The sequence below is a fragment of the Drosophila albomicans genome, chromosome 3 (assembly GCF_009650485.2).
Source record: "Drosophila albomicans strain 15112-1751.03 chromosome 3, ASM965048v2, whole genome shotgun sequence".
Lineage (NCBI taxonomy): Eukaryota > Metazoa > Arthropoda > Insecta > Diptera > Drosophilidae > Drosophila > Drosophila albomicans.
In genome coordinates this window covers 102940-120754 of record NC_047629.2, presented here as the reverse complement: position 1 = coordinate 120754, position 17815 = coordinate 102940, and the positions used below count along the sequence as shown (strand labels likewise).

The following is a 17815-nucleotide window of genomic DNA, read 5'->3' as shown; positions in this document are numbered from 1 at the left end:
AAACTTCATGAATATGGTAAAATGTGTGCGCAAAGCAAAGCGGGCGTGGCAGGCCGAGGGTGGCAAGTGGGCTTTAGCGGAATTTAAAAAACAGTCCACCCCGTTGCCAACATTGTACTCATAAAAAAAAGAGTTGGGCTGATTGAATGGGAAACTGTGACCCCGCCGACTCCACGTTCATTGAACTTGATGCACACGGTTGAAAACACAAACACACACTTTATTCACTCAATGTTGAGCCAGTCACATAATCCCTGTAGATTCTACATATGTGCTAATAGTTCTCCAGAATGAGTTTTGGCACAACATTCATGCTGGTCAATTCCTGGAAGAGCAATTTACAGGCATACGGCATAGATATCTTGGATACATGCGCTGACGACTGACAGAAGTGACACCACGAACAGTAGGCTAAGCGTCCGCATGTGCGGCACACATCCACCTCAAAAGCATCCGAGGATATCATCAGACGTTCCATTATCAGCATGCTCGCTCCATAGGAGATCAGACAATCGCGCTCCATCTCTCCCAGACGCAAGCCGCCCTCACGACTCCGACCTTGGGTTGGTTGACGTGTGAGCACCGCCTTTGGGCCGCGCGCTCGCGCATGCATCTTATCCTGCACCATGTGCTTGAGCTTCTGATAATATACAGGGCCGGAGTAAATGTACGCCTCCAGGGGAGCGCCCGTAATGCCTGAGTAGAAAATATCCTTGCCCATGTAATTAAAGCCATGTCGCACCAACTCCGCCTGCACATCCACAGCTTTGGAGCCGCCAAAGGCAGTGCCATAGTGGAATTTGCCTTCCAGAACGCCTGCCTTTCCGCCCAGCAGCTCCAACACCTTGCCCACCGTCATGCGGGAGGGGAAACCATGAGGATTCATGATCATGTCCGGACATATCCCAAAGTCATTGAAGGGCATATCCTCCTGATCCACTATGAGACCCGTGACGCCCTTCTGTCCGTGCCGTGAGCTGAACTTGTCGCCAATCTCTGGAATACGCGTCTGTCGCAACAGGATTTTGATGAGAAAGTCTTCCTCTGCATTAGCTGAGACCATGACACGTTCAATGTAACTGGGCTCCGGTCCCTTGTAGCTGATGGGCACCGCAGTATAGGGTACCTGAGCTTGACCTACAATTTGGAACGAAATTATAAGTAGCCAAGGATTATGACAACACTTAAGACCGACCTTCGAGTGGGTTGATGGATGTAACTGCAGGCATTTCCTTGTTAATCATAATCTGTTTGTTTTGTACCTGTTCGCCAGGCGCAACAATGCCATCGGTGTCGAGGACATCGTGCTTGAAGATCACCTTATTGGTCAAAGCATCCTTCACCGGTCCCATGATCCGATCGAATGTTTGATTCGCATAACGCTTCACGGTGCACTTGGAATTCTTGTAGACCAGACACCGTCCATACCCCCGATCAATAGAGGCTTTATTGAGAATGAGAGCATCCTCAATATCGTAGCCAGAGTAACTCATCACAGCCACTGTCGCATTCTGGCCAGCCGGCAATTTATCAAAGTTCGTCAGCTCAATGGTGCGTGACTTGACCATTGGTGCTTGAGGATAAACCAAATTGTACATCAGCGAATCAATGCGATTCTTCTGATTGTAGCCAATCATGCCCATGGCCTGTTTGCCCATGGCACATTGATAGGTATTTCGAGGACTCTGATTGTGATGCGGATATGGCACAAGGCCAGCGCAGACGCCCAATAATGTGAAGGGCTCGATCTCCAAATGTGTTGTGTGCGACTCAATGTGCTCCTCATTCCAGGCAATAAACGAATCATTCTCTTCGTTCACATCCAGATACTCAATCAATCCGTCGTGGAGAAAATCATCAAACTTACGTATGCCACGCTGTAGTTCGTCCAAATGTCGCTGCAGCACCCGAGGCCGTGAGTTCTCCACAATAATATACGGACGACACAAGCGCCCGCCATCGGTGTGTATAAAGATGCATCGCTGGGTGTAGGATGTGTGTATGGAGACATAGCTTCCCATGCGACCTTTGCGTCGCATGTAGCGCAAGTTGCGCACCAGATGCCGTTGATTTATAGTCAAACCGAGAACGTTGCCATTGATAAAGACAAGAAATACGTTTGGATTATTGATGGGATTGCCGCTAACCTCACGTATGTCCTCCACTCCCGCATTGTAGGCCAATATCATCACTGGATGCTCGTCCACTTCGGTAGTTATGTGTGTCATTAACGCCAGATTCTTGACCAATCCACAAGCTTCTCCCTCGGGTGTATCTGAGGGACACAGCATGCCCCATTGACTCGGCTGTAGTGAACGTGGTCCCGACACTTTGCGCGTCTTCTCGAACTGCGAGTTTACACGCGTCATCATGCCCAGCGCCGAGATATAGCTAAGACGTGACAGCACCTGTGTGACACCAGCGCGCTCCATTTTGAAACGTTTAATGGTCCAGTTGCCCGAGCTGATGGCAGACTCGAGGCCCACAGTGATCTGAGCGGCTCTCATATGCTTCACGACATCAAACTGTGCCGCTTTCACTTTAGGTATATTCTTGTCCGCAATCATCTTGAGTTCCCAGTTCATGCGCTTAAACAGATCCTCAAACATCAAAGAAATCAGTGAACCAGCCAGCTCCAGCCGCTTGTTGCCATAGTAGTCACGATCATCGAACAGAGTCTTGTCCAACTCGGCAGCCATGACGCGACGCACCATCAAAGACACGTAGATTGCTTTCATTTGGAAATTGAAGTTGTCGACGGGCACATGGGCCAATATTGTTGTCAGCAGCAGCTCTCGTGCCTCCTCCGAAGGTGTTTTCGTAGTGGCACTCTGAAAGCGCTTCACCACCAATTTGGAACCTGCCAAGGCGCAAAACATAAGTACATCTTATTTGTGTAATCATTAAATACTCACCCATGTAATCGAGGGCACGTTGCTGAGTAAACACCTTCAAATTGAAAGCTTCAAGCAGCGAGGCACCGAAGCGATTCTGTGATCGCGCATCCAGTCCAATGTGCGCCATGATCTCCTGATCTGATACCACACCCAAGGCCTTAAAGATTACCACAATTGGTATGTCATCCGTCATCGAGTTGTGCTTCAAATAGTATTTCCCATGCTTGCTCAACACCAAGGTGCGCGATTTTTTCTCGTGAGTCGACGACGTCACCTGGCACTGCACGACACCATTGAAGTCCTCGGTGAGCATCTTATTCCACGACAGCTGCTCCTGTATAAGTATTACCTTTTCCTGGCCACGCACCACAAAATAACCACCCGGATCCAATGGACACTCATTGAGCTTGGACAACTCGAACTCTGATTTGCCGCTGAGCACACAGTTGGAACACCTGAGCATGAGTGGCATGCGCCCAATGAGCAAGTTGTTGCGTTTGATGCGCTGTGTGCCGCGGGTGTATTCAATGTCCACTGTGATGGGCGCCGAGTATGTTGTGTCTCTCAGACGACATTCGTGTGGCGTTGTCGCTTTGGTTATATTGAAGCCATCGTCGATGTCTGGCTTGCCTACGCGCACATCCAGATACTTGAGATAGAAAAGAGGATCAGCGCCGCTCGTCACTATTTCATTGGCGCGCACAATCTTCTTAATGTCCACATTGATGAAGTGATTGAAGGAATCAATGTGCTGCTTTACCAAGCCTTTAACTTGCAGAAAAGCCGGTACCAATTTCCATTTTTCCTGTAGCGGCTTAATAGGCTTGGCCCACTCTTTGGTATCTCCAGGCTCCCAGCCATTGCCATTACCTTCCGCATTAAAGTCGTGCTTCTTTAGTTCCACCATTTACGAAACTTTATTGTAAATGAAATAATAACAACGTGCGCTGCGTGACCGCAGTTGAATTCGACCACGAAAAGTATGCAAAACGGTCACACTTAATGTGGCCTGACCAGGCCTACATGTATATCGATTAGCGATACCATACAAGTATATCGATTAACTTTTGTTGAGCTTACCGCGAATATTTGAACCCGCAATGCAGTCGACTGCGCTAATAAACGTGTCAGCAATGAGTTTTTATTTGAAAATGCAATCAAACACAATTAAAATCCAAAGCATAGAATAGAATTAACAGATCTTAGACCTTTTTCACAATTTGCACAACATCTTCATCATTGAGCACATGCTCAATACCAACCTTCTGCGGTTGATGCTTCACCGAAGAGCCCCACACCAATGCACTAAGAACAGAAAGAAACAATTAATAATATCAATAAATAACGAATCTCATTTAAGCTTACTATTTGAACTCCTTGGCTATGGAGCGATGCAACTTGTTACAAAAGTCCTCAATGCTAGTGCGTTCATTGTGCAGCACAACTGGAGAGCTGTAGTCGGGCAGTTGTCCTTTGGGCTTGGTATAAATTCGGACTAATCTTAAATACTCCCACATCAGTTCAAGCAGATCGTCAAAGTTCCAGTGATGATGCGCTGATATGGGTACACAGTGCGGAATCTTGTAGATGACGTCCAGCTCCTCAATGGAAATCTGATCAATCTTGTTAAGCAGATAGATACACGGTATGTATATGCGGTTGCCTTCGATGATATCAATCAAATCGTCGCTGGTTGCATCGTAACGCAGCGTAATATCCGCATTATGAATTTTGTATTCCGACAGAATGGTTTTGACGAGATCCGAATCCAATTCAGATTGCGGCACCATGCAATTGAGATTGATGCCACCCTTGTCCTTTCTTTTGTAATAAATATTTGGTGGCTTCTTATTCAACCGTATACCAAAGCCTTCCAATTCATGCTCCAGCAGCTTTTTGTGTCCCAATGGTTTAAGGCAATCGAGTACCATGAAGATTAAATTACAGGTACGCGCCACAGCAATCACCTGACGACCACGGCCCTTGCCATCCTTGGCACCCTCAATGATACCGGGCAAATCGAGCAGCTGAATCTTGGCGCCCTTGTACTTGATGCATCCTGGCACCGTTGTCAGGGTTGTGAACTCGTAGGCTGCCACCTCAGAGTAAACGCCGGCCAGATTCGATAGTAACGTCGATTTGCCCACCGATGGAAAGCCAACAAACCCGACCCGAGCATCTCCAGTCTTGGCCACCTCAAAGCCGGCTGCAAGGGGTAACAAGCGCGATTAGAATTGTGAATTGTGATAATTGAAGATAGCTTACCTTCACCAGTACCGCCGCCACCGCCCTTAGGGGAGATGAGCTCGCGTCGCAGCTTCGCCAGTTTGGCTTTCAAGAGACCCAAATGCGCCGACGTCGCCTTATTCTTTTGCGTGCGTGCCATCTACGTCCATGTGTACACATACATACGCATGCAAAAGGTGGAATGAAAGGGAGACAGGTTAGTTTTCTTATTGTTAGCATATATTTCTTTGTATAATATTGTGTTGCCGGCTAACCTCCGACTCAATGGCCGCAATCTTCTCCAGAATTGTACTCATAGTTGCCGAGCTGCTTTCTTCAACGCAATTTTAAATCGGGTGTTATTTACAAAATTTTTATGCATTAAAACGAAAATAAACTCGCATGGAACTGTCGGCCAGCGTTAGAGGTGGACAATCATCGATGACACCATCGATGTATCGATAACGTACATTATTTGACTTAAACATCGATAGTCCTCAGCAAGCATCAATGGTTTTGACAGCCAAGAAGTGATACCACAAATGCATTTATTTCATTTTTAATATTTAATAATATTATTTTAAAAAGCATATTCTCGTATTTTTTTGTAAAGTGTTCATTCTCTGATCAGTCTTTTAAAAAATAGTAAATCACATAATTTCTTTAAAAATGTAGTAACATATACACTCATTTAAATTTGAAAGCTTCAAATTAATATCAAAAGTGTATCGAAAAAATACTAGCAGTTATTAAAGGTCACCTTAACGAACTCTATTATTTTGATTTTAGTTTTTTGGCTGACAATATTTCAGTGCAAAATGTTCGCCAATAAAGGTAAAATTTATAAAATTAATTAAATGTTTATTATTAAAATCTACGCTTTGCGCTTAGCTGCAAAAAGCAACAACTTGGTCACCAACACTCAACAGAAATTCAAAGCACAGCTCAAGTTCAACGAGAAATCGTTTCGCAATGGCGGCTTTGAATCTGCGTCCGGCCTCTTGCGAAAATCCGGAAGTCAATTGAAACAGACAAAACTGAGTCTTTGCCAGCGAGACAATAAGCTAATTTTTTCGGGATTTGTGGAAGAGCCCTTAAAAGCCAAGTCCAAGCTTGAGTTTGGCTACGAGCCAAATGTAAAAGTCAAAGCAGAACCGGCGACAACGTTATCAACCGCACCAATGTCAAAGCCCGGTCGCAATTTGCTAAGTCTTATTGGACGCGTGGACTTTTGCATTAAAATGCAGAGAACACAGCTGAAATTGAATGCGATCTGGAATGTCTATGGTAAGCTGAGATACATATCGAATGTGGTGTCGTTAATATTATTATTATCAGGTAATCTGTTGCGCATTATTGAGGGCAAACGAGGAGAGCGCACATTGCTGTTGCGAAACGATGACAATGGACCAATTCTTCAAAGCATCTTCTATGACTTTGCGGGTGAATTGGAGTCACTCTCTAATGGCAAGAATACATAAAACATTTCCACAATTTTTTATAAATCCCATTCCCATTCGTAGGCTGTTACGTCCATGTTGTGGGACGCTTCACAGGTGAGAATCGATTAAACACCTTTAGCGTGGCACAGGTAAGCATTGCAGAATGGCAACTAAATTTCTCACGAATTGAGAACCTGACCTCATACTTATTAATGCAAAATATCATTCACAAGTAGATTTATTATTGCTTTGACATATTTCACTTTGTACTTTCACATATATATGTAGGTTAAATATATAGTATATTAGAATATAATTTATTAATCTAGGTTTAATAATGTATATTAGTTACCGCATAGATTTCATTTATCTAGTTTCAGACATTTTAAGTTAGCTTCTTTAGCTTCTAAATTTTTCAATTCATTTAAGAATATGTACAAATGTATTTGGTTTCGCTTTAAGAGCATTGCACAATTAATAATAAATAAACAGGCGCCCTGCCTGGGACGTGTGTATAAACAAAAAAATGGACAGGATTAATAACTAATACTGATGTTTAACCAAGCTACATAAACAGGACTTGCTTAACTACAAAATACTACAATTCCAAATACATCAAGAGAGTTACAATAACTCCCGATCCCATTGCCATCATGTAGCTTAAATCCAACGTGTGCTTTATGCCCGTGCTGCGAAGAGAAACCATAGATTAATGAAAGAATCTACCAAATGGGTAAAGCAATAATTACCGCTCCTTAGACCAGAAGAAATGTGGAGCAGGTGGATTTATTCCTGGTACCGCACTATCCATAAAAACAATGCCATAGAAGAAGGCACTGACGAGGAAACCACACAACAGTGGGCGCAGCTTGGAGCCCAGTTGGTGTTCCCGACACCATTCCAGGGAAGCGCTTAGCTGAGTTTGCACCCAGCTGCAAAAATGTGGCACGCTGTCGCTGATGAGGGGCGCTGGGGGTAAATTATTAATGATACGATATTATTACGAACGTATTCGATTCGTGTGTCAAGGTCATAGATTTGATAGAGCTTTTCTATCAGCAAACACGATAAACGTGCCAAGCACAAAGCAATTGCAAAACGCTATTTTTGGTGGAAAACTCTTGACGAGACCAGTTTCGACGCCCACTAAAGCGTTGCACAGTGGAGCAGGAAACTGTCTATTATTGTAGTTTGTTTACATTGACTCAATGTTTGTGTTTGTTTGCGTTACCTTTGGAGAACTGGCCATATGCAAACACACACACATGCAGCAGAGATTCCAGCATATTTGTATTTGTGGCTAAGAGTCTGCCAAGTTTTAAAGTGATTAGTAGAAAATGGTCAAGACCTTTGACTATATTTATTCAAATGAGCAAAAAGTCGGACAAAGCGGAATGAACAACAGTCACCATTTTGATGAATCTTTATTTAGATGCCTAACGCATTGGGAGAGGGAAACGGCAAAGAAGAGGGTGAGAGCTGGAAAGGCGCACTTCAAGGTAACTAAGAGTGAGATCATTCATTTATATTTGCATGTTTTCTCTACTTGGCTATTTATAAGCACTAACAATAACAGACGTCGCAACTGCATTTTAAATGTACTTACTTGCCAAATTGATGAATTGGTAGCCGATAATAGCTATGCCAAATAACAGTATAAGACCCTTTAGACGTGCGTCCATTATTGGCGCTTGCCACTTAACGGCAGCAGAAGCAGCACTAAATTTTTTCTGCGCTGCTTTCAGCGAACTACGGAAACCAATGCTGCCGACGTCGTTGCGCTGCTTTAATTGTTGCTGCTCGCTTACTTTGTATTTGGGGGTTGAGGTGTACGCTATGCGCCGCTCCCATCCATTCGACTGCGCGTTTGTTTTGCTACTGATAGCAGTGGCGGATAGGTTTGTTGCGTTAGCAGAGACGCCGAAATGTTGGGAGACGTCACAGTCCCGTATAAGCGGTTTATGCAGTGACTGCATTGTAAGTTATGTTCGTTTCGACTTTTTTTTTAAATTATTTTAATTGACTTTTGTCACATATAAAGTCCAGCGACAAAACTAAAAAGACTAGAATCACACACTCACGCACACATGTACACACAATGCACCCCCGCTCTAAATACGAATGCACTGAGAAGAGCGTTGCCAAGCTGCGTGCGCACAGTGGCAACGCTCGTTCAGTGTTACCGTGCTGCATCCTTGAGGCGCGCGCAACTAAATAATCTGAATGTTTTTTCGCTTATAGACAAGTTTATTTTAAATACTTATTTTTAAATAATTAATTTGTATTTGAAAAACAGTAATAATAATTAAATGTACAATATTGTTTTAATTTGAATGTTATTTCAACATTTTCCTCAATCGATTTAATACATTTTCAATGCATTTGTATTTTATCAATATGTATGTGTATATATATGTTTATGTAAAATGTATTACGATTAATCCATACATTGTATATTAACTAAATTTTAACCGCGTTCATAGAAAAGTTAATAAGGCTCTGTTTACTTTACTTCGCGTCATACTTCAACTAATTTTCTTTCTAATTCATTTTATTCGACACACTTCTGATACATATCTAAAAAATTATTATTATACTGGTTTAAAATAGTGCAAAAGGCTGACATTAAAACAAGCCGAATGAGGCATAATACGATAAACACGATACAATTTAAAATATATTATATAATAGCATAATAATAATAATTATAATGGTATAAGCTACACTTTCGCTTTATTAATTACAGTTACAAATTAACAAATTAAACGGCAATAGCAGCAAAATGATTTTGTTGCTATGTTGGTTGGTCTGTTTCTTTCATCCACACATACGAAAGGTTGCAAAGAATTATAATTTGATATTGATGCTGATTTGCTTCGAATGTGTGTGTTTATGGGTGTGCATGTCTGTGGTGTTCTTTCCTACGCCTTAAATATTTAGTTAACTTAGGAGCTAAACTAATACTAAACCAACAAGAACGCGATCCTTTCCTACGATTTGGGTGCCGTTGCGGCACCGCCGCGCGTTCGCTTAGCCATAGGCTCCGTTGTGTCTGCTGCACGTATGTTGTCAAACAGATTGTTTTCCTGTAACAAATAAATTTCAATTGAAATCAAACTTTTGTATAGTTGATTAAAGTACTTACCAATGAATTTTCATCATCCATCATCGCCAAGTCTGCAGTTCTCTTGGAGTTTGCGGCACTCGCATGTGATAATGCCGTTGTCGTCGATGCCGAAGCTTTGCTCGATTTGGCCCCCAGAGTGTATACGTCCAGCGGTATATAGATCTCGTTATTCTGGAAATTAGCAACGGAGGGCAGTTTATAGTACATTTCAGGCAGCGCAAGTGGCATCGAGAATGCGCTCGAATTGCCATCAAACTGGCCAACTTTGGCATCGATGATGTGCATGGAGAGATCACAGAGCGCCCACATTTTCTAGTTACGTATGAAATAAAGAAATATACATTCATTAATTTTATGTGACTAGGTTAGACAAAGGATTTTGTATAATACATACATGGTTATTTTGCATTCTATCTTTTTCCGAGCTCTGACTGTATTCATGGTGTTTAATGAGATGCAAAAGCTGCTTGTAGAAGCTATATACAAATGACTCGCGTTTCGCCATCAGAGGCTCGATTATAAAACGTAAGCATTTTTCCATCTTGCGAAGCTGCACATAGTCCTCGTGATTCGTATAGTTGGGATCATGCACCAATACAGGTATCGCAAAAGCCAGCATGTAATCAGGTAATATATGCAACGACTGAGATTCCGTCGAGCTATCCGGTGCTGTAATCATCAATTTTAAAAATTACTTAATATGCTTTGCGGAATGTAATCAATGCTTACAGGTCATCGCAACAGTTTTAAGATATTCCCGTCGTTTATTCACATCCGCTTCCACATAGTGGCGCACTTGCTCCTGCAATCTGTTATAATTAAAAATGGCATTAATTAGTTTAACGAAACTTAATTAAATTTGTCAACAACTTACTTTCTATTGGTCTCCATACCACTCAGCACATAGAAACCCATAAAGTCCAGAGGAAGGCAATTGCGGGGGAGACTCCTGCCTAGACCCTTGTGCAACTTTCGCGCAAATATCTCGCGCACCTCCAACACTTGATCTTGCTGCAATATTAAATAGATTTAATATATAATAGATATAATAAAATATGTACATAAATACCGACCATCAGCTGAGAAAGCTGCAAATACTGCTCAGCGCTGTATTGATCTCCAACACCTTTCTGTTCGCACACCTTAAGCATAGCGCAGGCAGCGCCGAGGCGCAACCACGACTTTTCGGCGCCACACAATCGATTTTGGGCCAACAGATCGCCACGCTGATTAACGAAGGCCGCTAGCATGCGGAATGTCTTTTGTGCCGCATGTTCATCGGAACGTAGGCCAAGTAGCCATCGTGCCATTGTCTTGAGTGCATCGAGTTTGCATAGCGTATCCGGTGGCAACTCGTCCTGGTCACACCAATCACTTTCGGGTAGTTCGATGTCTCGTTGAGCAGGCACCTCCTGTATTAGCAATTCCTTAACTATGCGACGTGCAATCATATTCTTAATGGGCGTTAGGAATGCCTGTGGCATGTTGAACGCAATGTGACCCAATGTCACGATCTTCGTCCGATGATATTCACAGTTTGGAGCAAGTTTCTGCCGGAGCTCCTCAATGATTTCATTGAAAATGGGATGAACTGTTTGAGTGGTCGTAGATGCACTACCGCCACCGTCCGTTGTTGCCGTAGACGATGACTGACTGTTGACAAAGATACAGCGCACCGCATGCTTGGCCTGTTTGGGTGTCCCCATTAGGGCAAAGTCTTTGCAAATGGGCGCCAGCTCACTCAATATGGCTGGATTTGCATCGTCAATCAGCGGCTGATAACGACCCAAATGTGTCAACGTTTTCAACACCAACGGAGCCACATATTCATGATCATAGCTCAGCAGTGCAATCAGATGGCGCAGAGAGGTATCCGTAAAGAAGTGTGCGGAAAACACATACGATAACATCTGCAATCATTGAAATTATGATTTAATATAGTTAAATTAAGTCCGAATTAGCTAAATATACTCACGCTTAACAGCTTGAGGCCGCGTTCACCCGCTTCATCTGGCGATATTCCAATTTCATTGCAGATATCACCACCCTGAATGCACTGCTCGATTAGGCTAAAAACAAAATAGATGAGAATTGTTTGATATTCGAAAGCGATTCAATATTTACCTTATGAGCACTCCAATGGACTCTTTATCAACCATTACAGACGCCACACGCTCAATGAGCATCTTGACCGTGTTATAGTAAAGATTTGTCATAATATGAGCGCCCAATTTCTTGAGCAGCACACTCATGGTATCAGCGCACTCGCGGCAACTGACATCTCGCTTAAGCACAATATTGACACAGCGAAGCAGTTGGGCATCCTTGCGGAGATGCTGACTAAACTGAGTGATATATTCATTAGCCTTCAAAGGTTCCGGCAACAGTCTATGAGGCAAATATTAAATAAATGAATTAAAAGTTAAAAGTAATATAAGTGATTCGGGATTATTACTTGGCAATGGTACTCTGTTTGGCAGCCAGTTGGCTCAGCACGCGTGGCGTAAACTCCTTGGAGTGATGCAGCTTAATCCAATCGCTGACCGTGTGACGTGATTTCATTTGATTTTTTTGCAGCTCGACAAATGCCTTAGTCGCATTTGTATCGAGATCGCTAAGCAGATGATACAACTTTTTCATGCGCTCTTCAGGCGCCAGTTTGTATGGTACCAGGCAGGTTATAAGCAGTCGTTCCACCATCAGTTTATCCTCTAGACACACCTTGTAGTAGCCGTGCATGATTTTATTCTTAATCCATTCAACTTGTTGCTTCACCTCGGGACTCAAGTCGTTTGGCTCACAGATGGCGCGTCTATAGATATAGCCAAGTCCGTTCATGGCGTCTCGACGAATTTTGTATTTCTTGTCCATTGTGCGCTCACGCACAATCTCCAACAGTTCCGGCGATTTGACGACAATCTCAAAATTTCTCTTTGCGGTTTCCACAATAGCCATAACAACTTCATGGCGCACTAGTTCATCCAGATCGTGGTGACGCACGCGTAACTTCTCTGTGATTTCAGGTTGCAGATGAGGATGATTTAGCAGAAAGTGCATTGAGGATTGAACGCATTTCACGCGAACCGGTTCGGTTATGTCGCAAAAACGACCAAAGAAAACTCGCAAAAGCGATGGATACTTCTTGGACAGCTGCGAATCCTTCTCGGAGAACATGCGCGCCAGCAATGTAGTGGCCCCTATTATTAAAAAGGCCCAAATTAAAGTCTGATTACAAAAACATTCATTGCAGATAAATGTGCTGAGAACAAGCTATTGGATCAAATTTAAACCGCAGCATTCATTTTAATATGTGTGAAAGTGATACTCACTTAATCTCTCGGCATCGTCTGTGGAGAGAAGTTTATTCTCTAACTGAGGCAGTACGGAACAGAGAAGATCACTGTTGATTTGGTTAAGCTCATAGATTATATCATAGATCTTGCTCGTTATCGAAAGCTTCGAATTTGGTTTGTCCATGACCAATGAACGATTGAAAAACTATAAAAAAAAAATGTATACTACAGAGAATCTTGATGTAGATAGTTAACGAAATAATTACCAATTTAATGGTTGCTTCAAATGCATCGCCAGTCTTTACTAGCAACTGCTCCGTCAGCTCATGTGCATATTTATTCGTTGATTTATTGGGCTCCACAATATTGATCAGAATAAGATCCAGGAGTTCTACCGACAAGTTGTCAGCCTCAGTTATTAAGGGACTCAGCACATCCAAAAAGAAGTTTTTCACTTTAACGCTATGCTGATCACTGTGATTGTAAATAATGGTTATTATTAAATTGAATTTGGCATTAAATATCAACAATTGCAACCCAAGCTCACTTGATAATCTTGAAGACGGTGCTGAATAGCTCGTAAAATATTTCTTGACAATCTTCAAGCTCAAAACACATGTTGAATGACTTCACAAAGGCCAAGTTCTCCAGTAAGTAGAAATAACGCTTGAACGAAGGATCACGTGGGTCCTTCAGGCCGTGCAGTTGCTTGATAAAAAACTTGAAGATTGCCTTGATTTGATCCTGCTCTTTGTAGGGCGCCTCTGGAGCGTAAACCCGCAATACATCAGCTATGCAGCACGCTATCAACAGTTGAACGTCTCGCGACTGATGCTGCATGAAGAAATCGTCGAGTAAGTGCAAGGCCAAAGGAATATATTGTTGATGCAAATTATCGTCCTGATCCATAGTTTGAAGCACATTTGCCAGAGTCTGCAGACGATAAGTAGAGTTTAAATAGTTTCTTGTACAGTTGGCATTGAACAGATTGTAATTCACTGTGTATACGAACCTTGAGACGACGAATCAACTCATCAGTGCCCAAATCTTCGACCAACGGTCTGCAGCCGTTGGGATAAACAATGTCCGCCATTGTTAGCAGCTGCTTAAAGCTCTCGCCCTGTACTGGATTCCTTTTCTTTTGCCTATATTCGACTGAATGTAAACAATGAAATAAAAATAAATGTAACGCACAACAACTATCATAACAGTAAAAGGCACTAACAAAAACAAGCGCGACCCTCAATTGATAAAAAATAAATAAATAGGCCCATAGCAGCGCCAAGGCAGCGCGGCAGCATTGCCAAATCAACGATTGCAGCGGGCGGCAGCATTGCCAAGCCACTCACACACATACACTGAATTGACACACGCAAATACACTGCAGAAACATACATTTTGAGGAGCCACAGATATTATTGTCAATGGTTTTGCCAAAAAAATAGAATCACAAGCTGAACGCTACATTGAAAACTCTTTGCACAACAAATCATTGCATGGCATTTTTATATATTTTCATCAATTTAGATTCATTTTGCAGCTGCAAATTTTTATGCAGAGCTGGTCTTACTTTTCACAATCGGAGTGCAGTCAGTACTCAGCGGTAAAAAAAAATTGCCAAATTCTAATAATGGATGCCGCACTTTTGAAGTAAAGATGATCCGATTTAACCGAAACTACCACACACAAATACTTCTTGTTAACAGTTATGTTGACATTTTTATAAAAATTTTGTTGAAAAGATGAGAATATAACGCGTTTGTTGTCACCGAGAAAATTTTTAACAGCGCACTTTTTGTGCGAAATGGCACGCCATTACTCTGCTTACAACGTGGCCAGATGTTAAGAAACATAGCAGTTGGGCAACGCCATATACATCTTGAGTTGTATTTTAACAGTTTGCTCAAAATTGCGTTGAATATTCTGATAACATTCTGTAATATCTGTGCACCTTATTAATTATAATATTCACTTATTTACCTATTTTATTTCACATTTCATATCATGGTTATACACTCAGTTAAGTTCCACTTTATTTAACTATAGAGTAATATTTTTTTTCGCTTGGTATTCACTATTTTTTTTTAATAAAATAACAGCACTAACCAAATATTATCATAGTGATAGCAGAATATTCAAAATGGATTTCAATAACTTACCGCTGTTAATAACATTCCGCGCAATGTTATGTTGCATTTGTTCCCATGTGTGCGTGCCCCGACAGCTGGTTACATTACCGCTGTGTGTGAAAATATTTTTATCTTATCTGTGTCAAATCTAAGTGATAATGCTGCGTTTCATCGGACGCTGAATCGAGCTTCAGAACATGTAACGGTCGTATTCGCATTTAAATTTAAAACTGCCAACGCTGCCGTCGCGCCCATGACAACCGGCGCGCATGGCTATCAACATCACCAAAGGGAAATCAACAAAAATTCTTATAGGTCTGCGCTGCACTTAGGGCTTGCCTGGTAAGTTTTCAGCCGGCTATTCCAATTAGAGCTCTTTAATTTAATTAGGCTCACTGCGACTGACAGCGATGCACACTTGGCAAGTGCGACAGTTAGTTGCCAGCTGTATGTGGCAGCAGCACTTTCATATAATTCAAAACATATTCATAGCATAACTTGCGTAAACATCGCATATTTGCAGTTATAAATATAAACACACATACATATTTATGTTGGAATGATACATGACGAGAAGCTGCACAGTTCGTTGTGGAACGCATACGTAAAGTTAACATAATCAAGCAATGTAAATAAGGTCGACGCTCAGCTACGACCAGCACTATTATGGCTTCATTGCGTGTAGTTAATAGGTAAGCTTGGAAGCCGAAGTAAGAACAACTATCTAACTATTGAGTAATTAAAATGAATTCCTTGCAGATTAGTCTGTCGTGGATTTATTGTGCTCACTCTGCTGCTCATGTTCTTCAACGAAGTACTTATCTATTATATAGCACAATCCAGATGGCATTCAATCGATTGCCAACATGGTAAGTAAGTTCCGTTAGGAAGTTTTTCAATAATAAATAAAATACTTTCCATTAGAGAACTGCACTCGTGTGCTGCTCATTGCTGATCCACAAATTCTAGGCAACTCTTATGATCGCTCATCGCATAGTCCTTTGGCTCGATACGATTCGGACAGATATTTGCAAAAGTCCTTTGAGCGTGCCATCTCGTTCACGCAGCCACACATCATAGTTTTCTTGGGAGATTTACTGGATGAGGGTAACATAGCTACCGCTCAGGAGTACAAGCAATATGTGAAGCGTTTTAAGCGCATTTTTCAAAACAAAAAAATTACAAAAGTAAGTGCATATTGAGAGAAATCATATAAAAAATCAAGAGATTGTGACAGCCTTTAATTGAGATATAATATCTACTGTTAGAATTTAGCTCATAGTCGGTATATTACTTACTCGACTCTATCAATTAATTAACTCACAGTTTCGTATGATCTCCGCCCACTTTCAGCGCGTTCATGTGCCAGGTGATAACGATATAGGCGGCGACAATGGAGATTATATTTCTAACTCGAATCAGCGACGTTTCGAAAACGAATTTATGAGCGAAGATCTGTTTGACTATGACAATCATTTGCGTTTCTTCAAGATCAATCGCATGCTACTAGATTTCACGAACCCCGACAAAGATAACAATGCTGATCGTCTGCGCATCGGAGTCTCGCATGCTCCTCTTCTCATTGGCGGTGGACCTTTGTTGCGAGCTATTATCAGCGATTTGGATCCGCATATTATATTTTCGGGACATTGGCACGAATCGCGTATATTTATATACCCCTCCACGAAGGTCATCAATTTCTATGAGAATGCCGTGCGACATTTTGATCTGAAAGCACTAAAAGAGCAGGATCACAGTTATCTGGAAATTATGGTGCCCACATGCTCGTATCGCATGGGTAAATCAAAGATTGGCATGGGCTACGCAGTGCTAGGTGAGTCTCATATTCGTATATATGTACATAGTTCGTCTACAAGTGCTTGATCGGATTTTCTGTTTAGAGGACTATAATCTGAGCTACACGGTGTTGTGGCAGCCGAATCGTTTTATACTGCTCTTTACATATGTCTTCTGGGGCCTGTTTGTGCTGTGCGGCGGCATTGTCTATAAAATGATGACACGATGTCCCTTCCGAGTGGTTAAGCGGCATACTCAATACAGTCGCGTATCAAATGTACCTCAATTTTAGACTGCATAATCCTATCATTAAGCATGAGATTCCTTTTAAACAGTAATTAACCAAGCATTTTATAGCAGCCAAACCTAGTATTTATAATTACTCAAATGTATTGTAGTTAATTTCTAAATAATTCAAGCGCCATATCACAAAACATTGGTTGTACTTTTCCTGTGTGAAATATATATCAATACAATACTAAAAATACTGTAAGAAAAAAAGGAGTAGCTCACAGAGTTGCATTTACTGGCGTAGTTTTGTGCATAATTGAAATACTGGTAAAATAGTGGGAACAGCGCAGGACGCATGCGCCGACCGGCTGAACGGAGTCAGCTCAGCAGCCTGCCAGTCTTAAATTAGCTCTTTGCGGCGTCAGTTCAATTTCGAATGCGAACGCGCGAGGTTGTCTCTTGTGGTAAACGCTCCCTGCTCTGCGCCCTTATACGGTTACGGGCTGTGCAGAAGGATAATTAAGCGTGACGCGTGTGCGTAACATAAAAATAAACATTAAGCGGCAGATGCCCAACAGTCGTCGTCGTTGTCGACAGCGCTGTGTGAAGTGAAATGAACTGAGGCTGCGTTGCGGAAAATTAAATGAAATGAAATAAAAAGCCAAAGAAACCA

General features: G+C 42.0%; 6 protein-coding genes across 10 annotated transcripts; 2 read left to right on the top strand and 4 right to left on the bottom strand.

Moving 5' to 3' along the window:
• Positions 1-199: 199 nt before the first annotated feature.
• On the bottom strand, positions 200-3887 carry LOC117569773 (DNA-directed RNA polymerase III subunit RPC2). The gene is made up of 3 exons (XM_034251072.2): positions 2916-3887; positions 1196-2860; positions 200-1137 (listed from the first exon to the last, which is right to left on the bottom strand). The coding sequence occupies exons 1-3, from the start codon at positions 3802-3804 to the stop codon at positions 275-277; spliced, it is 3417 nt and encodes a 1138-aa protein (XP_034106963.1). The 5' UTR covers positions 3805-3887; the 3' UTR covers positions 200-274.
• Positions 3888-4016: 129 nt separating this feature from the next.
• On the bottom strand, positions 4017-5560 carry LOC117569778 (GTP-binding protein 128up). Its single transcript, XM_034251078.2, has 4 exons — positions 5399-5560; positions 5163-5283; positions 4263-5103; positions 4017-4202 (listed from the first exon to the last, which is right to left on the bottom strand). Exons 1-4 carry the CDS (start codon positions 5438-5440, stop codon positions 4100-4102), a joined length of 1107 nt encoding a protein of 368 aa, XP_034106969.1. The 5' UTR covers positions 5441-5560; the 3' UTR covers positions 4017-4099.
• A 96-nt stretch (positions 5561-5656) lies between these two features.
• LOC117569780 (uncharacterized) lies at positions 5657-7008 on the top strand. 3 transcript variants are annotated; one of them, XM_052005712.1, is made up of 5 exons: positions 5657-5957; positions 6015-6410; positions 6462-6590; positions 6647-6679; positions 6940-7008. In XM_052005712.1, the coding sequence occupies exons 1-5, from the start codon at positions 5942-5944 to the stop codon at positions 6957-6959; spliced, it is 594 nt and encodes a 197-aa protein (XP_051861672.1). In that variant the 5' UTR covers positions 5657-5941; the 3' UTR covers positions 6960-7008. The 3 variants fall into 3 exon arrangements, with proteins under 3 accessions (XP_051861672.1, XP_051861671.1, XP_034106972.1); XM_052005711.1 differs by having other exon boundaries at positions 6647-6714; positions 6940-6969; XM_034251081.2 differs by lacking the exon at positions 6940-7008 and having other exon boundaries at positions 6647-6801.
• On the bottom strand, positions 6797-8672 carry LOC117569781 (uncharacterized). The gene is made up of 3 exons (XM_034251082.2): positions 8172-8672; positions 7315-7534; positions 6797-7254 (listed from the first exon to the last, which is right to left on the bottom strand). The coding sequence occupies exons 1-3, from the start codon at positions 8539-8541 to the stop codon at positions 7164-7166; spliced, it is 681 nt and encodes a 226-aa protein (XP_034106973.1). The 5' UTR covers positions 8542-8672; the 3' UTR covers positions 6797-7163.
• LOC117569779 (metallophosphoesterase 1) lies at positions 7599-17218 on the top strand. 3 transcript variants are annotated; one of them, XM_052005710.1, is made up of 6 exons: positions 7599-8064; positions 15638-15806; positions 15874-15983; positions 16039-16301; positions 16468-16948; positions 17016-17218. In XM_052005710.1, the coding sequence occupies exons 2-6, from the start codon at positions 15781-15783 to the stop codon at positions 17201-17203; spliced, it is 1068 nt and encodes a 355-aa protein (XP_051861670.1). In that variant the 5' UTR covers positions 7599-8064; positions 15638-15780; the 3' UTR covers positions 17204-17218. The 3 variants fall into 3 exon arrangements, with proteins under 3 accessions (XP_051861670.1, XP_034106970.1, XP_034106971.1); XM_034251079.2 differs by lacking the exon at positions 7599-8064 and adding an exon at positions 15176-15456; XM_034251080.2 differs by lacking the exon at positions 7599-8064 and having other exon boundaries at positions 15559-15806.
• On the bottom strand, positions 9226-14822 carry LOC117569772 (sister chromatid cohesion protein PDS5 homolog B). Its single transcript, XM_034251070.2, has 14 exons — positions 14556-14822; positions 13998-14140; positions 13533-13918; positions 13252-13459; positions 13022-13190; positions 12148-12889; positions 11817-12080; positions 11668-11761; positions 10766-11602; positions 10567-10703; positions 10422-10501; positions 10087-10361; positions 9711-10004; positions 9226-9651 (listed from the first exon to the last, which is right to left on the bottom strand). Exons 2-14 carry the CDS (start codon positions 14076-14078, stop codon positions 9556-9558), a joined length of 3663 nt encoding a protein of 1220 aa, XP_034106961.1. The 5' UTR covers positions 14079-14140; positions 14556-14822; the 3' UTR covers positions 9226-9555.
• Positions 17219-17815: the final 597 nt, after the last annotated feature.